General features: G+C 33.3%; 1 protein-coding gene across 15 annotated transcripts in view; it reads right to left on the reverse strand.

The window, feature by feature from the left end:
* EYA4 (EYA transcriptional coactivator and phosphatase 4) overlaps window positions 1-25,721 on the reverse strand; it is a 106,169-nt gene that overhangs the window by 38,181 nt on the left and 42,267 nt on the right. For 7 of the 15 annotated variants that reach the window (XM_087940733.1, XM_026705517.2, XM_087940738.1 and 4 more), the window contains exons 3-7: window positions 22,220-22,269; window positions 9,125-9,249; window positions 7,843-7,911; window positions 5,522-5,617; window positions 1,214-1,280 (exon numbers count right to left, since the gene is read on the reverse strand). In XM_087940733.1, the coding sequence (XP_087796859.1) occupies window positions 1,214-1,280; window positions 5,522-5,617; window positions 7,843-7,911; window positions 9,125-9,249; window positions 22,220-22,269 (407 nt within the window). Of the gene's footprint in view, window positions 1-1,213; window positions 1,281-5,521; window positions 5,618-7,842; window positions 7,912-9,124; window positions 9,250-10,524; window positions 10,544-11,764; window positions 11,888-22,219; window positions 22,270-25,721 lie in introns of those variants that run through there. The other 8 variants (XM_087940766.1, XM_026705519.2, XM_087940773.1 and 5 more) reach the window with 4 other exon arrangements.

The raw sequence follows: 25,721 nt of genomic DNA on the forward strand, positions 1-25,721 counted from the left end.
ATGTGATAACAACAACGTATGACTGAAGTAATGCATGCATGACAATACACATTGTGCTGAAGAAATATGGCAATCATTTGTCTGAAATGGTATCGGGTTTCCTGCCCAAGCAAGAGGCTGGACTAGAAGCCCTCCAAAGTCCCTTCCAAATTGGTTATTTTGTTACTCAACACTGAATAGAACAAATATTCGGTTAAGGTTTTTTAAAATTAAATTTGGAAAGGATGGCTATAGTGATGTTAGGGGTGCATTGATTGGGGACTTGAATATGGAAGTAAGTTTGTATGGAGATGGTGCTGTGCTACTAGCTGAGATTGAACAATTTCTAGTAAATACTAGATTGACTGCAGGATACAGCAAGGGATACGGTTCTGAAAATTAATGCATCAAAGACTAACATAGCTGTGTTTGTCATGAAAAATGAGATGAATGAAAAATAAATGATTTAAACTAAATTAAGTAATTAAGTCTGTAGTAATCTATTTTACTATACAGGTTAATGTATTTCTATCAATAAAATTACCTACAAACACAATAATGAATTAAAACAGCTATAAATTATATATAGGCACATTAAAACAATAAAGTACATACAATAATATAATAAAGACCTTAAGTTCTGCAACAGAGTCCTTAGATATCAAATGTCCTGGGGAATAGCAATGGTTTCACTATGCACTTAAGTAGTGAGGAAATTGATGTGCGAGTAGTTAATTTACACAAGAAACTCAAAATCTTTTACAACTATTATCCAATTGGGCAAAAGATACAAAAATAAGATTAATAGAGGGCTATGCCTAACCATAACCAGATTTAGAGATATATACAATATGGTGCCATTCTTGACACCATTATTTCCCCTAGTCTATGCGCCCCAGATTCAGTCAGTAGAATTTCATCATCCTCCAAGCTTGTGTGCTTTCTGAATAGTTGTGGTAGTAATAATTGGAGTATACAAATCCAGAAAATAATTATGCCAGTGCACATAACTCAGAATTTTAAAACTGATTCTTCACATAAATAAATCACTCTAACATCAACGGCATTTAACCTAGCAAGAAATGAGTTTAAACTGGGCCAAAGTGCAAATCTCCATATAACATTGCATTTTATGCAAACCCAATGTAGTTTCAAAATTTAAACCAATATTTAAACCGAGTACTTGCAGAAACTGATATACAAATAAAATATTAGGATATGCATGCAAACTAACTTGGAAGGATATAGCTGCGGTGAGTATTGATGTGATGATCTTGGACTGTAGCTGTTACTTGTTATCACTGTAAAACAGAATGCATTTACAATGTTCAATTTATCAGCTGTTAAGATTTTTTAAAAGGCTAACAATTTTTGAATATTCTAAATAAAATTGGTAGCATTGTGTTATTCTTCATAATTTTTACCAGGAAGCAAACAACTAATGCACATAGCACCTAACTTTGTATTGATCTACTTTCCACACTAAGCTCAGATTCAAAAGCTCTTGTGCACAGAATTATATGTTGCAAAGAAAACTAGTTTAAAATAAAGAAAATGAAGCATGGGTATCTACAAGCCCATATTACTCAAATCAAAATGACAAAAGCAGTGTGGGATCATAGACGCTGCTAATTTTGGACCTGTAACACTGTTTTTTGTCTAGTTTGACACATCTCATCCCCCTGCTAATACTGTTGAAAGGATTCATGAAAATATTTTCGCATTTCTTTGGATTTTGGTTAACAGCGTTGTTCTTAGCTAGGGCAATGGATTCTGGCTTATGTTGACAGTGTTTATCTTATTATTTCCACATATAAAAATACAATATTTCATGAAGTGAGAATGAAAGCAACACTAATTTTTCTTTAGAAAGTAATGCATTTATTTAATTTTATACAGAAAACGCACCAGCAGGGTAACTATCAGTTGCATACATGCCTACACAAAGACCAGCTGTATTTTTCTGCAGAAGCTTAAATGATGATAATCATATCCTATTAAAATCGTTCAAGAATATTGCGTAGTCTGGACTGATTCCAAAAAATGTCAAGTTTCTCTTTCGTCTAACCATCTGTCTTGGCTACAGCAAATGTGTTCCAAATATATATACCAAAATGTGAACGAAACCTTTCAGAGCCATTCCGTATCAGCACTCTAACATAGAGAGTCTTTATTATGCCATCTGCATTTCATTCACTTTTAGCAAGATAAAAGCACTGTATAAAAGATAGTATTGAAAATCCCTTAGTGTCTAATCAATCATACTTTTACTTCAAATAGTTTCCTTTTTTCAATATGCCAGCCTTTAGCTTTTTACAGATACTGTAGGTAGCAGGTTTCTCATCATTTTGCAAAACACACTGTAGGCAGGAACCAAAGAAACATGGAGTAAGTGCCATATACTTAAGACCTTTAGTTTCTGGAACAGAATTATCTGAGTATCACATTTATTTATTTAACCATAATTAAGCTTCTTAATTCAGCTTCAGGACATGCCAAGAAACATGGTTAATTTCAAAAGCACTCTGTGATACGATATGAATGGGCTGATAATGAAAGAAAATCAAAACTTTTTGCTGGGTATATTGACAATTTTTGTCTCCCTCTTTACAAAGTATTTAAATATCTGTTTAATACATGACTTTAAAATAAACTCTAAATATTATAGACTTTAAATGATATTTTAAGTTTTTTTAAACGTTGAAAATATTTGAAATGGCTTTTGGAGCCCAGCAGAATGATATACAAGCTTTTGTAAGTAGTATAACAGTCATCATATTACAGCATACAATTCTAAGTTTTGTGAAAAATATGAACTTCAGATGATGGCCATTCACAAAAACTTTAGAACCTAATTAATCTGAGAACTGAGTCTAATTAATGTATTGTAACTACATACAGCAAAGCCAACTTCCCATATTATCCTGAAACTGTTTTTGTATTCTGTATATTTTAAATATTATAATATTTCTTAGATGAATGAAGTTCTTTTTATGAACTTAAACCAGAAAGTCTTCTGCTTCCTTGCTATCTGGGTGATATTTGCAACTTTTAATAATAATTTTATACTTAATTTTGTTTAATAAAATTAATGATTTTTTTTTTGTAAATTTTATTTGAGTTTTCACAAAGAGAAAAAAATACAAATAAAACATCTTTTTTGAAAGTAGCGTAATCCTGGGTTACATTTCTTCATACAGACACAAATTCAATTTCATGCTCATTTTTATGTTCTATTCCATATCTTATTACTGTTTTACATTTTCTGCATAGCTTCTCCCCTCTCTTAATTTTCTCAATTTTATTTTAATTATCTCATCACAATTCAAATCATTATATTTATATGTTTTGTCTGTCCTGTTTCAATTGTCTATTATCTTTTCTCATTAAACAAAGTTTCTCCCGTAGTTACTGATTGGAGTATGACACCTTTATAACTTTTAAGTTTATCCATTTAACTCTTATTTAGGCTTCAATATATACCCTAAAGTTATAACATTCAACATAATATGTAACTTCCATTCGGATTCTGCTTGGTACATTCTTAAAATAAACACTATATTCTTAAAAAAAGAAAAAAATTATAAATATATGTAATTAAAACACATTCCATTCCAATTCAATACTATCATTAATGTTAATATTCATTAAAATCTTAACTTCTTTAAGATTACTTTTCAATTGAATATCATACTTCTGTGGGAACAATTATAAGCTTTCCATAGTTAATTCCCCCCACTTCACTTATATTTTATAAAACATTAACTAATTAAAATGTTCCCGTCCCTTCCTAATTCAATTTTGCTCATTTATTTTATTTCACTTATTTTATTAACAAACATTTCACTAAATTACACTAACTATTTTATCCCTCATTTTAATCATACGTTGTTTCCAATTTTCTAAAGTTATTTCTATTACTAATATAACAATACAATCTTACATACCTTTACAGAATCCCTTTTTCAGTTAGATTTTCACCCATTATCTCTAAATAAGTCCTGTTTCTCTATATCTTGTTTTGGTCCTTTGTAACTTCTTTTCCTTTCCTTCTTCCCTCTCTTCTTGTCTCTCTCCTTTTTACTCCCTTATCTCTCTACCTCTGTTTCTCTCTTCTATATTCCCCACTTCTGTTGCTTTCCCGTATTATACTTATTTTTCGAATTATTTTTCTTTTCTTTGGTTGTTTTTTTAAGTCTTAAATTCTCCATTCTCTTTCCCCCCTTTCCTTTATCTTCCCCACATAGAATTACTTGTTCATTAAAGATGGCTTCTTCTTTGTCCCAGTCTTCTTGTTTTGCAGACATTTCTTGTTGTTTCTCATAGTTCCAAATCTCCATCTCTAAGAATTGAAAAACGAAGCCAAAAGAACCCTTCCCTTCTTGTGCATCTTCTTTGTACTTTTTAAGTTTCATTTTCAATTCCTCCAGAAGTAGTGCCATTGTATAAATTTTTAAACAACCACCCGATTTATTTTAGTCATTCAAATGCAATAACCAAGAATCCAAAGATTACCAAGTAATCCAAATACACACAAGCTGTTTCTTTTTGCTCTTTTTTTCACTTTCTCTTCCTGGGGCTCTACTGTTTAGTTACAAAGTTTCAGTTAAAATGTATCTTTTAGAAGTCTTGTTGAAGTTTTACTGTAGATTCTTTTTAATTCCAGGCAGTCTCCCCGCTCTTTCCAGATCCCGCCCTTTTTCTGTCCCTTCCTGCTTATGAAAAATTTTTTTAGTGTCCAGAAATCTTTATTATCCCTTTGACATTTTGTTTTATATTCAGCTTAATTGCCTGTTGATGTCAAAGCGGATTTTTCCGATTTCTTATTTAAGTCTCTTAGTTGTCAGTGTAGGGAAAGGGAGAGAAGAAAAAAAAAAACCCCAAACCTTTCCCTTTTCACTTTCCTTCGCTGCTTCCGACTCTTCTTTGGGAGTTTAAATTCTAGGGTACCTTAGTTGTTGCTTTTGCAATTTAACCCGGTCAGCCAAAACTTTCACTTCTTATCTTCCTCCTACACATGGTGAAGAGGGGGGAGACTGCCAGCAGTGTTGAGGAGAGCCGCATCTCTCCTCCTCAGCTGGCCATTACTCCCTTTCCCAAAGGCGGTTGCAGCGGTGGTCAGAAATGGCCACCTCAAAGAAGAACTCGACCAAAATTAATGATTTTAAATATTAAATTTTGCTATGTCATATTTATTTCCATAATATTTCATATTGTGAAAAGATAGTGCACAGAAACTGATTTCAGTGTATAATAATCTGTGAGATAATAATTGTGGAAAGCAGTCCATAGGCAAAATTACACTGCCCCTAAATTCTTCTGTCATTACTCTTACTGTCATTCATTATATCTAACTTTAGTAGCAGAAAAGCTTGTCATCAGATATATATTGTATCTATAGGCACTTTTTTGAGCAAGGTAATAAGAATGGTACAAACTAACTGCCGGCATATTTCGCCATGCATTAGCTGATTTACTGTTTATTTTTGTAAACAATACTTTGAAAAACTATAGATATAGACAAGCAAATTATGTGTTTTACCTGACCCAGTAAAATTGTCAAGAGATCCATCTCCACTTGTTGTTGTTGCTGAGTCATTACTGTTCATAGGCTCTGTTTTGACTGCAAGAAGAGACACTGTATAGAAGAATGAGCAGATGTGAGATTGTATTTCTATATTTACATATATCATGCCAACTAAAGCAAAAAGTCAGTAAATTTGAGATAAGTCAAACTATACACACACTCAAAAAATTAGTAAGATTCTTAGAATAATCTTCAGCCATAGAACTATAGCTTTAAAACCATGCACTACTTTTTAAAATTAGAAAAGCTAACATTTATTAATTTAAACTGATTATTATTTGATTTTGATCAACAGAGAAATCTAGGAGTACTTACATTACATTTTTCAAATATTCATCTAACAAAAAGAGACGGGCTTTTTAAGACGATTTCACACACACCCTTTTCACTTTCAGGTTCTTGATCCCACCTCCTTTTGATTTCTAAAATTTATTCTTTCAGAGTGATCTATGTCTTAGAGCAGGGGTCTTCAAACTTGCATTCTGGCTGAGGAATTCTGGGAATTGAAATCCACAAGTCTTAAATTTCCCAAGTTTGGAGACCTCTGTTTTAAGAGTAAGATAATAGACTCAGACAACTCTATCCCCAAACTCTCACATAAAACATAATGTGCTTATGATGTTCACTTTCTTTTTTGAGATTTTTTTCATATGTCTGTAGCATGTGTTTTGTATATCAATAATATGGCACACAGTTTCTCTATTAACCTAAATTCATCTTTTTAAAACCTCAGCAAATATATAAAGTGAAACTTCAATAGCAAATTTTTTGCTTCCATTTTAACTAACTGCAATTTATGTCAGAGCCAAGATAAACTTTTTCTCTAGTAAAAAAAAAAAGATAACTTTTAATCACAGATAATTTATTATGGATTGCTTTTCAAAATGATAGTGTAAACTAAAAATAATTTTAGGTTCATAAATATAAATGTACTATGATGTTGTTAACAGCAATTCCAATCTCTACTTCATAGGCAGTCCAGAAGAGCAAGGAAGTGATTGTTAGATATAAATTACCAATTTAATTTCCAGCTTTTACTCAGATAATACATGATTAAATAAAATTGTAGCTTAACTAAATATAATTAATTAATTTTCTTCCTCAGAATTATTTTCCTTTCTCCGGAAATCTGAGGAATTTTAAAACTATGTTTACTATAGATATGAGGTATATTTGACCATTATTTATTTTATTTTATTTATTATTCAATTTATAAGGATATCCAATTCCACGATAGCTCTGGTGGCAATAAAATCATTAATAAAAAAGGTAAAAATAAAAAATGACAATCATGCAGAAGAAGAAAGGCCATTCATTCTAAAAATAATATAACACACAGTACCCATCATCTAGTCTAGCCCAAAGCCTTGAGGAAAGACCCAGGTTTAAGACTCTTATAAACATGGTCAGGGGAAGGCACAACGGACCTCGGAAGAAATCTTGGTCCAGGGAGTGAACACTGTGACAGAGAAACACATTTCTCAGGTTTCCTCAGCCTGGCGCATGCCAACTCTGATCATACCTACGAACAAAAACTATAAAAGATAGAAGATCTCTTAGATAACCAGGCCCTATTTATAGCTAATCAAAAGAACCTCGAATTGCAACTAGAAATCTACTGGTAACTATTGTATGAACCAAAGGTGTTACATGGACATGATATGGCATATCTATAATTCTGGGTATTGTATTCTGGACCTGGTGAAGCTTCCAAATTGTTTTCAGGGGCAGGTTCATGTATTGCAGCAGTTTATATATAAGGTGCTCCTAGCACAATAATTGGCTGTGAGATAAAGAAAATTCTTCTTCTGAAGGGGAATTATATCTCCATTCAGAACTAAAGATAGAACATTCCCAGTCCTGGTGATTTCAAAAATTCTCAGCTGCTCTTAATTACATTTATAAAATTTCTCCAAATACCTTTGATACCAGTAGTTAGCAGTATATTATTAATGTTATTAATATTATAATGATTTGTGTGTAGTACACAGGTCCATTCTCTTCCACGCACAATGTTTTTTTCCTACCAGAAGCTGAACCTGTGTTTGCTTCTTTTTGTTTAATTTATTTTTATATTATATATACTGGTGTAAAATATAGCAGGAAATCTGTTCCACCAAATTTACAACTTCCTTGTTCAAAATTTATAGAAAGATTTATAGAAAAAGAAGGGGATGCAGCTATGAAGCAAAAACAATAAAGCAAATTGTCAGATGCTCAACACAATAAATCATCAATCCAACCACACACATGCTTTATGCTAGGATTGCTCATACTTGTTGCAGAAGAAGGAGTGCTGCAACTCAACAACCAATCTGCAGTGTTTAAAACAGTCATGTTGTCTCCTGAGAATTGAAATGGTGTACAGTGCTTCATTTTCTGAATATCTCCTTAATGTAAATAAATATTTTTCAGGATAAAAAAAAAACGAACCACACACTGCCTTAACATTGGGCTATACTGTATGTTCACATACAGACAGATAGAACTATACAAGTTAAAATAATCACTTATTTTCAGTAGTATGTTTTTAGATACCATGAAAAATGGTCTGAGTCTACTATAGTATGTTTTCAGGGGTCACCGTTTTCTTTGACTCATATTGTTGGAAGTGGATATATAAAATAAATTGATACTTCCACGTAAAATTCAATATTTCTAGTATAAGTAGTCTTCGAATTATGACAGAAATTAGGACTGGAATTTCCATCACTAAGCCATACGGTCCTCAGGCAAAACTTCACGTGACGTTAAGGTGGGAGGCTGCTTCCTCAGCTTCCTCTTGACCTCCTCTCAGCCAGCTATCAAAACCCTAATCTTGCCTTTTTGGCTGAGCAGCACTCCTCAGTGGCAGTGCTAAAGCTGAAGTAAAGGTCCAGAGACTTCCGCAATTTCAGCCACCCAATATCATGGCTGGGTCTCTACTTCAGAACTTCTAAGGTCTTCCCAAGCATTGTTGAAAATGGGACATGTTATGTGGAGAACAGCAGCAGCAGCCTCAGGAAGAAGGACTGGTGTAGCCAGCAGTTGCCCCATGTAAGGTCAGGTGTACCCAGTCAGCAGCAGGGGAAAAATAGTTAAGAAGAAGCTGGGCATAGGGTTTGAAACAATGAATGTATACAAAAAAATTTCACCTATTTGTCGTGAAGTAGCAAATTTGGAAAAGGATAATGAGATTACAATACAAACAATATGAAAACAGGCGCAATGTTCAATACGAACAATATGAAAGTTATTAGTGTCATACTGGAAATGAAAGGGAAGAAAAGCAATATCTGCAATATTGCTATCTGCAATAGCTAGGGTATTCAGAAGACCATAGAATGTATTTTAAAATTATAAAATAAGGCACTATTCAGTAAACAAACAAAATATATTTATATAGTGCTTACTGCCTCATATTTAATGGATTTTTAAAATAAAAAATATAATGTATACTTATCTAAATTTTTCAGCTTTTAAAAGAATCTGATTATTGTTCCCCATAAAGCAGTTACATCTTGTAAAATGCTACAGTATTTTCTGGATTTAAACTGAAAGAGGTAGATTTTCACTCACCGCCTGTTCCATTTGTTGTAACAGATGTGGTGCTAAGATTAGATTTGTCCAGTTTAGAACTACCTGGTGCTTCATTGCTTCCCACAAGATTATGAGGACTTGCTAGATCCTGCATTTCCATAGATCTATTAAAGGACAAATAAAAAGGAAAGAAAAAGAAATACTATCAATATATTATTTCCATCATAAAAGTACAGAGACTCCTCTGAGCTAGACATACTTTAAAGTAAAAATTGAAAATGAACATTTCCTGAAAACTTTACATATGAAAACAAGCACTAGTCTGTAATTAGCCTCATTATTATCATCATCATTATCCTTGAGAGAGAAACTGGTAGAAAAGGAGAAGACAAGAGATTAGAAGCATTCCACTTGAATCATATTCTTCTATGGATGGGGGGGATAGAGAGGGGGGCATCTAAAAGTTTTGTTCAAGAAACTTCAAATGCCTTTTGGATAGCAGCCTGCAATTATGCATGCTGTGATTTAACTGAAGTCCATCTTCAATTAAAAGTGGAAATTACAGGTAGTAACTGTCATGGCTGATTTCACTCAGAATGTAAATGAGGTATGTATGTGTATGTAGTAATATAGATATTTTGAATTATTCCAGGGGAGTTGAACAAAGACCTGAGAAAAATTACATTTTTTCAAAAAAGAATAATAATATCAATAGGAAATATTCCTCTCCTGAAACAACAGGGACAATATTGGGATATAATTTTAATATAGTATTTTTGTAAAAATAATCTGTAATTGGCATTTAATAGCTAATTAATGTAAGGGCTTTCATACAACTCTCCATGTATTTCTGGAACAGTAACTAAGATATGGAACTTATATCTCAGTGAAACAGTGACATGAATAGCAAAAGGCGGCAGTATTATGAAAGCTTATCTCCAAAAACTGGCACGCTACTTCGAGAAAATGACAATTAACTAAAATTTACTACTTTCCAAAAGTATTTGCTGAGGGTAGAAAATTCATGTAGTGGAAATTAAACACCAAGTATATTCTGGAATAGTGGAAAATTCTTGCAAATGAAAACTTCCTACAGTTTGTCATAATAACGATAACTAATAATTTATATAATGGGAAAGACGGTAACTTTTTAAAGAAATCATGCATCTTGGAAATAGGTGGCTGAGTCAGACAGCAAAACTAAGCTTATGGTTTCATTGCATAGCAAAATGTGGAGACTACACATTTGTAACAAAAATATACTATGAATGTTTGTCTCAGAAGGAAACAGAATTCGTATCCCATCTCATATTTATACATTTTCTATGACCACTTTTTAAAATTATTTTTTTCAAAGCCTTGCTTTATGATGTAAGAATGCTACAGTGGGCTTTTATAAGCGATAACATTTATATTTATGTATAATATATTTATAATACCATTCCAGCTGCTCCTCCATTCTCAGGTTTCATTCCTGGCATTCTCAAGTACAACTATTATTCCTGTCTAAAAAAATAGATATTTGTTGCCAATCAATATAATTAGCAGTGAGTGGGTGGACTAATAATTTGACTGAATATAAGAAAACGGTGTTCTCTGTTTTGAAGTAAAGGGTAAGAATGGCAAGGCATATAGCTCCAATGAGTGGAAAGATAGTGATTTAATGAGATAGTGAAGTGAGTTTTGCCCCATTTTATGACTTTTCTTGCCATAGTTGTTGAGTGAATCACTGCAGTTAAGTTAGCAACATGGTTGTTAAGTGAATCTGGCTTCCCACATGGCCCTGGGACACTGCAACCATCATAAATATGAATCCGTTGCCAAGCATCTAAATTTTGGTCACATGGCCATGGAGATGCTGCAATGGTTGTAAGTGTGAAAAACAGTCATAAGCCACTTTTTTTCAGTGCCGCTGTAACTTCAAACAGTCACTAAATAAAGTGACACTTTATTTTTATCAGTATCTTGTAAATGATAAACTTCAGCTCTGTTATATTGATCTAACAGAATTCTAAATGTAGAGGCAAAAGAAATAGCAGTTCCAACATCTCAGGAAAAAATACCTCAGAATGCATACTTTTTGGCTCCCTGCCTTTGTCAGTATTGTAAATGTGAATACAGTCAGCTAAGCCCCCTTCTCCATCTATCCAGATTCCATTATTGATGCGTGCACTTTCTAATATACCTCTTCTAGCTTATAACTTAATTGTGACCTGCAACAACCTCATTATTCTAGTTCTGGGCCTCTTTTGAGCAGCAGACATGAAACCTCTAAGGACTGGACTGAGACCACCATACTCACTTTCACTTCTAACCAAATCCAGATTTCATCTTTGAAAATCTAAGGTAGAGAACTGATTACAGAAAGGCAAATCCATTTCTGCTGAAAAAGCTGGGTACAGTTACTGTTCTTTGGGAATTGACCTTACATTTAGTCACTTTCGATACTTTTCCGCAAAAATACAGCATGAATACTGAAATACATCCATTATATTGTAAAATCTGATTATAGTAATGTTGGGTGCATACTTAAAATATATAGAAGCCTGTTGGCTGTTATATGAAATATCTCAAGAGAGACTGTATGAAACTCATAAAGAATCTTATCTACTGAAGAAAGAATGTGGGGTCAAGAATTAATGAAATGGGGAGTGGGAAATAATCCTTTGGGATACTCACTTTGTGCAAACATCCCATCTGTGGTTCAACCACATAAGCGCCTCGTGGGCAAATCCAAACACATTAAGAGAAGTGCTTGAGGAATCTGCCAAGAAGCCAGATGCACTGATTGCAGAATTTCTCTTTTAGCTGTCATCTGAATCTTCTAACTGCCACCCAAAATATGGGCAATATGAAAAATTGTGACCTATAATGTGAGATGCAATGAGTACTACTTAAGTACTACCAAATGACCATCTGCATCCAGAAATGGATTGTTTAAAAGGATGATGTGAAAGGTAGTGAAGCTATGTGTGCTGATGATAGCATTATTTATTAACTGTCCCTTATATTACTAAATTACTATTAAAACAGGATTTCCTGTGCCTTTATTTAAGCAGAGTCCATGCTGATTTTATGTTTCATTTTTTAAACTCCCTCAACACTTACTTTTCTTTACCACTGATTAGATGCTGTATCAGTTATTTTTTGAAATAAAATTATCTACCAAAAAAACCCCTTCTACATGCTATTCAGGTCTGTTCTGACTACCACCTTCTATTTAACACCACTGTCAATACTGCTAACCCTACAAAGCAACCTTGACTATGTATCAGAATGGTTGAACAATTGGCATCTTCGAATCTCAACCAAGAAATGCTCTGTCTTACCCATTCGCAACAAAAATCAGAACACCAAATACAAACTGGGCAGATACGACCTCATAGACCCCCTTCATCCTGTCAAGGACCTAGGAGTACTCATTTCAAAAGATCTAAGCCCCAGAGCTCACTATAACAGCTTTGCCAAAGAGGCATTAAGAGTTGTTAACCTAATTTTGTGAAGCTTCTTCTCTGGTAACATTGAACTGCAAACCAGGGCATGCAAAACCTTCGCCAGACCAACTCTCGAATACAGCTCATCTACCTGGAATCCACACTGTATAATAGACATTAATACAATTGAGCAAGTCCAGAGGTATTTCACGAGAAGAGTACTTAACTCCTCCCCTCGCAATAGAATATCTTATGCCACCAGGCTTGAAATATTGGACCTAGACAACTTAGAATGCTGTTGTCTGCTACAACATCCTACCTGTAAACGACTACTTCAGCTTCAACCACAATAATACATGGGCAAACAATAGATACAAATTTAAAGTAAACCGCTCCAAACTTGATTGCAGAAAATACGACTTCAGCAACAGAGTGGTCAATGCCTGGAACTCACTACCTGACTCTTATTGTTACATCATCAAACCCCCAAAAATTTAACCTTAAACTGTCTACCATGGACCTCACTCCATTCCTAAGAGGTCTGTAAGGGGGAGTGCATAAGCGCACCAGCATGCCTACCATCCCTGTCCTACTATTCCCATTTATTTGTACTCATTTATCATGTATATACTTATACCTGTTTATACTTATATGTTTATTGTTAGGTTCATACTTATACTTGCTTTCCCATACACGCATGACAAACAAATAAAATAAATAAATAAAATTCCATCCATCCTTGAAAGTTATTGCTGGAGATGGGACATACCATACATACAAATTTGACCTCACATACAAGCAATTTTTGAAGCAAAGTGACAATTTAATATGAAAGTTGTCCAAGTTTCAACAAATCTGGAACAACTAAAACTGCTTTAAAATACACAAGTTTGACTTTATCCCACTTGCATGCGGAGTTCTCGGATGTGGAAGTGGACCTGTGATTTTCTATAATTCCCTTATTTTTACCATCCCCTTTTGACTGTAGAACATATAGTGTAGAACATGTAGTGCATAGTTTGAAGCTTCAGAGCTATATGCAATTTTAAATGGTTTCTTGAAAATAGTTTTTGCTATTTTTCATGTAATAGAAAGAGATAATGATTACATATTTAGAAAGTATTCACACACTCTGTATACTCTGTGCGTGAAAATTAAAAATTTAACTATCGTCCCATTACCTTCTACTTTTTGGAGAGTGGTTATCACTGAACAGCAAATCTCTCAGCTCATAAAATAATGGTGTTCTGCTCAAATGTGCAGCTAATAATACATCTGTATTTAAATGTATGAAGAATTAAAGTTGAATATACTTCTTGTGCACTACATTTTTCTTTGATAAACTATTTGCAATTTTAAAGCAAGCTATTATTTGGCAATAATAGTAGCAATTTTATTTCTCATTAAGTCATTAAAACACTAGTAAAATAGACAGAAATCCGCTTTTCATTATCCAGTACAATATAAGATTGTGGTGTGCTAAAATTTACAGACAGCATATTCAAATGCAGCTCCACTGTCTCCCATTTATAATTCTAGGCTATCATATCCATAACTGCCTATATACATTTAACAAAAAAATTATGAGAAAGTACACTGAACCTTCAATCTAAAAAAAATACCACTTTAAAAAGAATGTTTTACAGAATCTCAAATTTATACCAAGTGACTTCAGGCTTCCCTATCTTATTGCCACCATTCATTACTGCTACCTGGTGAATAGCTAATTAGTGTGCAAGTTATTTTTGGTGGCTCACATTTATTTTTAATATGCCATTGCGATCCTTTCCACTCTAATTTAAATTTCCACTCCAATTTAAATTTTTAGAAGTTAGAAGTAGAATGGATACCATTAGAAATAAATAAGTCAGTATATACCAGATAGTTGACTTGCAACTGGTTGTTTAGCAATCACTTGAAGTTACAGTGGATCTACCAGAGGCTATGTAGGAGCTACCTTTGAAGTTCTGAGAGTCACATGACTGAACTTCAGACACTTGGCAACCAGGCTACATTTATGGCCATTTGCAATATCCCAGTCACATGACTACATTTTACGATGGTAAAATGCTAAAAAAATGCTAAAAATGCTAAAAACTGGCAGTTACCAAATGACTGTGGTATTCACATAATGACCACCACAAAAAAGGTTGTAAAATTGTCTGTCATGTAACTGACCCATTTTATGACCATTACTTTACAACTCATGACCGTGATTAAGTCAAGGACTACCTGTAATGGTTACAGCTCCATAGATTTAGGTCTAATAAATAACTTCACATATGAATTCTTAGATAACTGAGTTTTCAAAAAAAAATAAATTCAAATGTGTCTAAATACAGAGTTCTATTAGTGTTGGTTACCTTAGTATATCAATACTAATGTAAACAGGCTACATATTATTATCTTTTCCAAAAAAAAGTTCTATCCACGTATCATCATCAGCTGGAAAAAAATATTTCAGTGTTCCATTTCTCTCTATAAATTTGATTCTTTAAAGGAAAGCCTCCTTACAGCTAATGATTCTCTCTCTCTCCCACTCTCTCTCTCTCTCTCTCTCTCTCTCTCTCTCTCTCTCTCTCATACACACACACACACACAGATACACACATTATCATACTGGTAATAACTCTCAGCAGTCACTTAAGACTTCCAATGGTGGATCCGTTGCCACTTTGTTGTTATTGTCATCTTTTTCCTCTTTCCTTTCACCTTTCCCAACACCATAGATTCCTCAAGGGAGCTGGGTATTTTCATAATATATCCATATTTGAGCCGGATCATTTGTACCTCAGATGAGAACTCTGAATCAATTTGTTTTCTTAGCAGTCTATAATATTCTCAAGAATTTTGCCCAACACTAAACTTTGGAAACATTACTACTCTTTTTATTCTGTTTCTTCAATGTCCAATTTTCACTTTCCTATTGTGTCAGGGGAAAAATAGTTCCTGCACAATACTGATCTTTGTAGATATTGACCTGTCCAGTATCAGAATATTTTTTTCCAAGGCCTTCACTGTCACCCTACACACTTCTGGTTTGTAATATATTTCTTGATTACTGGTTTCTTTATTGTTGATAATGGATCCTAAAAGGCAGAAGTTATCTCCGTATTTGCATTGTTAAAGTTAAGGATGAATAAGTTGTCACTAGTTTGATCTTTATATTTAATTTTAGTCCGATCTTTTTCATCGTGCTTCTTAATTTTGATGACTAGAGCATGCAGATCAATAGCAATTTCAGATACCTACAAACACAAACATATACCCATACATCATTCTCTGACTTAAGGGTTCATGCACATCAGTTCCATTAGTGAATTAACCCACCTATATAATTAAAAGTAGCTGGCAGGTTCAACTGAACCAACAGAATGCCCATTTAGTTCTCTGATGGTGTTTTTAGTTCTAAAATTATGTTTTACTTCTAAAGACAGATTATGATTCATTTCAGTCAACAGCATTCAGAAGTTCTTGAAAATAAAATGCTATTTCCCAGAACATAGCAAGGATAAGCACAAAATAGGGCATACTTGTCAAGCATAGGGAAACACAGACAGTTCAAATGAATATAAAGGTTTATTGCAAGTTTAAACTCTCTACAATAACCTGAACTAATGGTCAAAAGCAAATTGGCAGGAGATAAGAGTCAATGGAATTTAAGGTGGGCTAGAGTTAGATATTTTGAAGTGTGAAGAGACTTAAGACTAATGACACGTTTGACTCCTCCCTCAGATTCAGTCTGGTCATCTCCTGCACTTTTTGTCTTGAGCTCAGAATAAAACCAGACAAATTTTGACTACTTCAGCCATTGTGCTTAATCTTACAACACCCGATTCTTCCCATTTTTAGCAGAGATATCAGCAAAGAACAACCCATATCCTTTTGCTGAACTATTTCCTAAATGGTAGGTTATGAAAAAAAAAGAATTCAAATTCATTCCTTGTTCTTATTAAGTAAGTAGATATCCAAAAGGCCAAGAAAAAATGTATAAAAATAAGAAAAAAAGCATAATTATATGTGCAAAAAAAAAATTGTGATGTTAAATCAATTTATCTTTCTTCTACACTTTAATTTGCTGAACTTCTCATAGGGTCTAATTAAACTGAAATTATCTTCATTTATTCTCTCCATTGAGAAGAAGAAAATATTTTTCCTCCATGGGCAGGAGTAAAACTGATTTAAAAATCATCCCCTTGGCTAAATTTTCTGGAATTTTGGTGACAGAGAGCCTATAGTATGAACTAAAACTCCATCTATTCTTTTAGCTCTGGAATTACAAAAATAGAATAATGTTAAAGACATTTGCCCTTTCTTCAATTGCCTTATAAAGGGACAGCCAGTTTGTAAGTTCAGAGAAAGAGCATGAGAAAGAAATTGAAGAAATCTCTGACATAAGAAGCTGAAAGATAATTGGATTTCAAACTGAAAGTAATCCAGTTGCTGAAATTTCTGTAACCTAATCTTGCTTTCAGTACAGCTGGTTGCCAAGAGTCAGCTATTCTTTTAAAGGCATTGTAGAAGGAGAGCTGTGCTACTCTATGCTAATCAAAAGAAACAGTCTGGTACCAGCTTTTAGAGATTAACAGATTTTATATAAGGCATAAGATTTCTTACAAATTCATAATGTGACAGCTAAACACTAGCACTAGATGAAGTTACCTAATTTGGGTAAAGAAATGTTTGTAAGAAAACAACCAAGCTCAGACAACACCAAGATCCCCTCATGACAGTTTAATGTTTAAATATTATAGTGCAAATCATAAACCTTAGAATAAGAGCAACACAGCTAATAATTGCATTGAGACGGTAAACTTGAGAGAGGATATGTTTCGACAAGAAATACATGCTTCTTAATTTTTTTCAGAACTATTGGGTATTTTATTAAAAAGTCATAGCTTAAGTTCTAATCCTTTGAATTTGAAAACAACCAATTAATTAACTGTTGAGGTCTTGAGACTGTGTGTGTGTGTGTGTGTGTGTGTGTGTGTGTGTGTGTGTATGTAATATTCTACAAGTATCTTTGAAATATGCGTTTTTAAAGCACCCATTAGGAACTATTAAAGTACTGCACTTAGTGATTTCAATAATACACAATATCTGTAAAAATGATATTTAGCATATTCAAACCGCAATACAATAATTCTAAAACTGCTCTTCCCATATCTTTTTATGAAATTGCTTTGTAAGTACAGGTAGTCCTCGACTTCCTTTAGTGACCATTCAAAATTACAATGGCACTGAAAAAAAGTGATTGATAATCGTTTTTCACACTTACAACCAACTGCAACCGCTTCATGGTTACATGATCAAAATTCAGATGCTTAGTAACTGACTCATATTGATGACCATTGCAGTGTCCTGGGGTTATGTGATCACTTTCTGTAACCTTCTGACAAGCAACATCAATGGGAAAGCCAGATTCACTTAATAATCCTGTTGCTAACTTAACAATTGCAGTTATTCACTTAACAAATGTGACAAGAAAAGTCGCGAAATGGGGCAAAACTCACTTAACAACTGTCTAAAATAACGACAGAAATTTGGGGATCATTTGTGGTCATAAGTTGAAGAATACCTGTATATTAGAAACATAGGCACATAAAAGCACATAAATAAATATTTCCACAAAGGTCACCATATGTTGTTAAGGGAAACCTGTCACTTATACTTTTATTATCTGTAACCATCAGTTACTATATTCACTTCCTTAGCATATCAATTGATGGCCAAAAATATTTATGAGCAAGTTTCAGGGTCAAGAAATTAGAAACTATTTGTTTTTCCCTATGGATTTTAACAGATCATTGCCAGCCTTAAGTGCCTCTGGTTTTAAAAGAAACAAAAAACAGAGAAAAAGAGCAAATACACTAGTAAATTACAGCTATTCTGCTCAGTAACAGAAGCCTAATTTACTTGATTAATCAGAGATACATTTCATTTATTTATTAATACTATGTCTTTCTTCTGGAAATTCAAGAAGATATGCAATATGTAATACCTTATTCATTTTCCTCACAATAACCTCAAGTCATTCAGTAGCCTTACCATCATATGAAAAAGTACTCCCCATTGATTTTTTTTTGATTTTTTCAAAAAATATTTCCACATTTGATTTTCATTTAAACAATGCTAATAATGTAACAGTGTCATACATCTTTTATATTTTGTAGTCCATTTGTAGTCCGTTGTGTAATTTATGTAAACATAAATGCATATGGAAAAAGTTAAGCACACTCCTACATTCATCACTGTCTCAAATACCTAAAATTAGAATCAGGTGTACCAGAGCAGATATAAATGATTAGAACATCATTAGAGACAATCTGGGAGGAAGCTCTTTAATTTAAATGTCAGACAGTTGCTTTGATTTGCTCTTTGTTGTTGAACTTTGTGGTATCACCATTCATAGGTCGAAATATCTCTCTAAGACTTTCAGAAAGGTTACAGATGCCTATAGGTCTTGGAAGGGATTTAAAAAGATCAGCAAACAATTGGACATCAACCATACCACTGTCCAGAAGATCATTTATAAGTTGAGGCGATTTCAAACAACTATCAACCTGCCCAGGCCAGACCAACACAACAAGTTCAGAATGGAATGTAAAATGCTGAAAGAAATCACTAAGAACACCAGAATTTCATCACATCACCTACATGTAGCATTTGCCACTATTGATGGCAAAGTACATGAGCCTGCCATTAGAAAAAAAGCTGAACAAATTAGATTTCCAAGGCAGTACCAATAATAAACTTTTATTGTCCAGAAAGAACATCAGGGTAAGACTAACATTTGCTCATGTACTCCTAGGCAAAGATAGGAGTTCTGGAACATTGTGCTCTGGACAGACATAGCAAAGATAGGGTTATTTGGCTATAGTACCAGAAAAACTGGCAACAAATAAAGACAGAATTTCATCAAAGAACTTGATACTAACTGCAAATCATGGTGATGGAAATGTTAAGATTTGGGGCTGCTTTGCTGCATTAAGGCTTGGGCAGCTCGCCCTCACATAAACCACTATGAATTCTTAATTGATTTGGAGTATAAAGTGAGAAGATTGAAGTAAAAGTAGCTTGCAACATTTTAGTAAACCCACCAAGATACAGCTGGGGGAAAAAATGAAGGGTTTTGAAATGGTCAAATCAAAGCCTATATATAAATCCCATCAAGAGGTATGGGGTGATTTGACATAGGCTGTCTGTGCAAGAAATCCCTAAAACATCACACATCTAAAAATAATATTGTGTAAGGATGAAAATATTCTTTCAACCAGTGTCAAAGATTGGTAGACAATTAAAAAATAATGCCTATATGATATTATATCTGCTAAAGGAGGCAATACCAAGAATTAAAGCTAAAGGTAGATTTACTTTTTCCACAGAAGGAAATGGCATATCTGTTAATTTTTTGTTGAATAAATGACTGAAAGCAATCTTTTGGGGTTGTTGTTTTTTTGTTCAATCACATCAGTTTTATACTGTTAAAATGAAAACAACATATTATTATAGATATTATATCTATCTATTCCTCTTTTTTAAAAAGGAAAAGACTCTTTATATCGGATGCACTTACTTTTTCACATGACTGTGGATGAGTGAGAAAAGATTTGGACTTTGCTCCCCTACATCTTCATCTAGTACTTTAACATTACATTTTAACATTTTAGAGATATTATCAAGTTAATTTGAGTTGCGGTATAAATGAAAACAATGTGCAATATGGAAAAGCAGAAGATATATCTCTTCTAGACAAAGCCACCTGATTTTGTCAAAACAACGAATATATAGTAAGAACTGGGGTTACTAAGAAACAAAAAAATATAAATTGCAGTAACCCCCTTTCCTTCACCCACAGAGTCTTACATAACAGGACCAAGCACAATGCAAAATGATACTGGATGAACCTCTATTTCTTAGTAAGAAGACTAGTTATAATAGACATTTTGTCAATATATTTCAGGAATAATTTTTTCCTTATAATAAGCCATATATAATAATATTAAAATATTACGGCTAGATATGCTCAGTTTACTGTAAAGGTAGGTTTTCTTATAGGTTTACCTGATAACTATGATAAAGAGTTTAAATGGAACACACTATAATGATAGTTTTCCTAGCAGGGCATGATTATGAGATCATACATCAATAATGTCTCAGCCAATAGCTACTCGAATAACAAGTTAAAGGAGAGAGCTTCTAATTAAAAGCAAATCACTCTGAAGAGCCCCATTCATACTTTGGCAATCACAACAAATACTTTCATATATTTGGATGAATTATTGGGGAAAAATTATCACAAATCAGGTGACCATAGGAAGCACTGCAATGTGATTTAAAATTAGTGAAGAAAGATCTGCAGTCCTAGACTACACAACTAATATTGAAGCATCAGTTTTAAAGAAATTATTTTAATGCTGTATATCTTCATAATGTAAATGAAATTTATTTGATGTTTCAAAGTACATATATACAATTTACTTAATGATAACATAAAAGTATTTTAAAGTTAACAAGATCCTATTTAAATAATTACTTCAGTAAATATCTCCTTGAATTTGCAAAAAACATATTAAAATATTGTAGAAAATCTAATGAAAATTATTAACTTACAAAAAGATAACATTAACAGTTCATTATTATTCCCTTTTTCCCTTTACTAAACTACACATTAAATATTCTCTTTTTTGTTCATAGCAGGTATATACTGGACTCATTCTTCCCCTAGATGTATTTTTATATCAGTAAATTCCTTCAGATAATTATGTTGGCCACAAATAACAGCTTGCATATTTCTTGTAAAAGAAAAGCTAAGACAAAGAATTTGCTGATACACTCATGTCGCTCCAAGAATTCTCCTGACAATGTTCCCACACCCAACCTAATTACTTCCCTACTGTAAAAACATATTCCATCTGCACTTATTCCAATACTCTCAAGTCCAAAACCAATACACAATAAAGTCAGTTAAATAAATGAAAGATTGAAACCCATATAAAAAGTCCTCAGCTATTCTGCAAGGGAAAGCATCTCCAACACCCATTTTTATGCTGACATTTTACTTTATGTATAATATTTTCTTAAGCCCTGTTTATGAAAGAATTATCATGCTCCAGGAATATATTCTCTACCATAGCACACTCTTAGTGTCACTCTGGTTTAAGGTTTATTGTTGACTTTATGTAATACTTTGCTCTACTTTGTACCAACAAATTTTCATTTGAAATGTATACAGCAGCAATCCCCAAACTTTTTGGCATCAGGGCAGAAAGGCAATTTTTCCACGAACCAGGGAAGGATGATTTTGAAATCCTGCACATGTGCAGATGAAGTTTTGCTTGCTCTCCTATTGCTTGTACAACCCAGTTTCTAACAGGCAAGTAATGGTCTTATTTTGTTGCAAAACTAGAGACACACAATAAACATTGAAATATATTATATGGAATATTTTATTAATATCTGTTCCAGTTTTATTCCATGTAAAAGACAGAAACAGATGTTATAAATCGTAATTTATATTTTGCCCTAGTTTTAAGCTTGGCATATATATATATGTATGTATAGTCCAAATCATGGCATTTATATGTAGAATTTACAATTTTTGATAATAATTCACCTTCTTATTTTCATTAACTTTTGGCTTTAATATTATTTTTATAAATAATTTAATAGCTGCTTATCACTAAAATTTGTCAAATACCTGGAATTCTGAGATTCTGAAACATCTGAATCTGGGCACGTTTTTTTCACCTGCAAAAAGAAGAAATAAAAGAAGAATCATGCTTACAAGTGATCATAACCACAAAGATTTCCTCATTTGAAGTCCATGCAAAATGAATATTTATTATTCATCACAATCTCTGTAAAATGCTTCTCATATTCTATAATACGGATATATGATGTACAGAGTGTTTAATTATCCTATAAACAAATCAAACGCCTAAATTTTTCCAAGTCAAAATCCGAAAGCTAGATTGTTTTCAATTCTGTATAGAATTATTTTCTGAACTGATATCATTTCTATTTCTTACTGAGTCTTGTAATAATAAATACTAGATTCTGTGAAAAAAGTGCAGGATAATGCAGAAAATTTGGGGAGATTAAATTCAAAATGGAACCACGGCTCTTCTTACTGGGTATAATCCTAGAAAAAACATCATCAAAAAACATCATAGGATATAAGCTTACAGCAGCAAGAATAAATTTTGCTCAACACTGGAAGAGCAACACAATTCTGGTAATATTTGACTGGGAATTTATATTTGGAAAATATGCAACAGTAGCAAAACTAACAATGTATGTGTGTGCACACACGGGGGACAGCATAGCAAACTTAATTATAGTTTGGCTTCTAAGGGGGCCTAAATGTCTACAAATTATTCCATGTGATCATGTGGTGTTGCAACTAGTTATAAGGGCAAACCAATTGAGAAATGATTGCCCAGATTGTGAACATGTGATTGTGGAGGTGTTGGCCCAGCCATAACTATGAGAATTGAATATAAGCGCCATTTGTTCAGCATTGACATAATTTTGGACAATTGCTGAACAAATGGTTGTAAGTCAAAGACTATCTCTAAAATGGAAAAAATGGGCAGAGCTAGTTACTAAGTTTTGTCTTCTGAAATGGGTACATTTTTTGGCCATTGTGTAGTGTTCAAGTTCAAATATTTTGCAGTGATCTAATGACATTTATATTATGTACTTCAGTTTTTCAATCTATCTAATAGATGCAAAAACAGCATTCAATGAATTTATATTTTAAAAGAACACAAATGAAGAGGTTCAAATTTTTATGCTTTACATAGGGTTTGAGTCTTTTGAAACTCATGTAAGCAATCATAATTGAAACTTACACAAAATTAATGCAGTTTGGATAAAACTGTCATAAAAGCCCTACCATCATCTTACATGTTACATGTTTGATAGAAGATACTTTATAAGCCTGATCATATCTATAGTCTTCTAGTAAAAGAAATACAGTTCAATATTGACAATCAACAGTTAGAAACCATAAACTCAGAAATATTTTTTCAAGGATCAGATACAAGCTTCTAGTTCAAGCTTTCATCAGTCAGAAATATTTATTGACAATGTTCAAAATACAAATGAAAATCATTGCTAAATTTTATTTAAGAGCAATAAATAGCAAGCCTTAGCTTCCCCCTTTCTCTTCTTTTGCACCTGTTATCAAAAACTCAAAAGAAATTCATTGCCAGTGTTTAATGCACCAAAGTACATGATTTACAAATATATGGAATGGTTTAATACTTAGAAATGGGGGTGCGATGGCTCAGTGATTAAAGACACTAAGCTTATTAGCTGGAAAGATGGCAAGACCTGAGCGCCATGCAACGGGATGAGCTCCCATTACTTGGGCCAGCTCTTGTCCACCTAGCAGTTCAAAAGCATGCAAATGCAAGTAGATATAAATAGGTACTAATTTGGTGGAGAGGTAACAGTGTTCTGTGTGCCTCTGGAGTATAGTTGTGCTGGCCACATGACCATGGAGATGTCTTCAGACAACATTGGCTCCCTCACTAAAAAACAGAGAAGAGCTACTACTTCCTTGAATCAGATACAACCAGAGAGGGGAAACCTTTACCTAATACTATGAGAACAAACTAGGGTGCTCAGTAGAGTAAAAAAGAAAAGTATTAAGAGAGGAAAAATAGGTAAATTATCCATAAGGAAATGAAAGTACTTCAGATAGTAGACACAATAGAACTGTGCTAACAATTTAAACCAAGTATTTGTAGAATGTATTGGGCACAAGGAAAATAGTCTCTGTGAAGAGCTAAGGTAGCCACATCCCACAGAACGTCATTCCAGGGCTGACTGTCCATATGTGCTTGTAGAGATAATACATTTCTGAGGACACTTGTGAAAACAAGTGTGCACAAACACAGCCAGAGCAAGAGGAAGACTTTGATACAGCACAGAACCATTAGTCAAGAGGAAGTAGCTGCTTTAATTATACAAACAGGAGTACTTCATTTAATTCAACATACTCTGAGAAGTATCCTTTCTAATACTTTGAGGACACTTCAAATCTTCAAAAGTTATTTACCTACATTGCTTCTATACAGATTTTTACTTCTCTCCAGACCAAACTTATAAGACCTGCACATATAAATGGAACTTAAGAATATATTATGGAATATCTCTGTTGTATTAATAAACAAATCCTGATATCAAATACTTCAAAGACATTAATAATATTAAGTCAAAGCTAGAAGAGGACAATATATTATCAAGTATTAATCTCCTGGAGTATTTAAAAACACTCATTGTTAGAAATGGATTTTACAACAAAACAACAAACAACCTTGTAATTTCCTCTTCCAACCCATCTAGCTAACTAACCTAACTTTCTCCCATTTTGTTCTGATCTCTCTAGAAAACAGCAGTATTTAACTCCCAATCCATTCTTCCCAGTTGGCTTATTTTTAGATGGTTCAGGCCGGTATTTTCTAGAATAGAAAGGCAGGGTATAACATAATTTAGTCCATTTATTTATGGTCACTGACCAGTCTATATCTACCCAGAAAAACATGAAAATGATAAATGAATGTAATGTGCTTCGTTCTCATTGCTAGGAAGTTCTCCAAATTGGGGTTGATTAATTCTGACTTCAGATTTTTATAAAAGTTACAACAGATGTGTAATGTATTATCTTCTTACAATGGGAGTGATGGTGTAAATTTGGAAAATATGCTCACTGAAACTATTTTATTAACATACATGAGTAATATTCCTGTCTCAATAGTGGGATCTCAATGCAAAGTTTCATGATTTCATGTACAGGTAATCCTCGACTTACAACAGTTCATTTAGTGATCATTTAAAGTTACAATGGCACTGAAAAAAGTGACTTATGACCATTTTTCAAACTTACAATGATTGCAGCATCCCCATGGTCAGACACTTGGCAACAGACATGTATTTATGACAATTAAGAGTGTCCCAGAGTCATGAGATTACTTTTTGTGAACAAAGTCAATGGGGAAGCCAGATTCACTCAATAACCATGTTACTAACTTAATAGCTGCAGTGATTCACTTAACAACTGAAGCAAGAAAAGTCATAAAATGGGGAAAAATTAACAAATGCCTCACTTAGCAACAGAAATGTTGGGCCCAACTGTGGTAAGTCAAGGACTACCTGTATACTTTTGCTTCCCGGTGTGAAAATGACTTGAA

Source organism: Pseudonaja textilis, chromosome 1 (genome assembly GCF_049901715.1).
Source record: "Pseudonaja textilis isolate UNSWEBS1 chromosome 1, rPseTex1.2, whole genome shotgun sequence".
Lineage (NCBI taxonomy): Eukaryota > Metazoa > Chordata > Lepidosauria > Squamata > Elapidae > Pseudonaja > Pseudonaja textilis.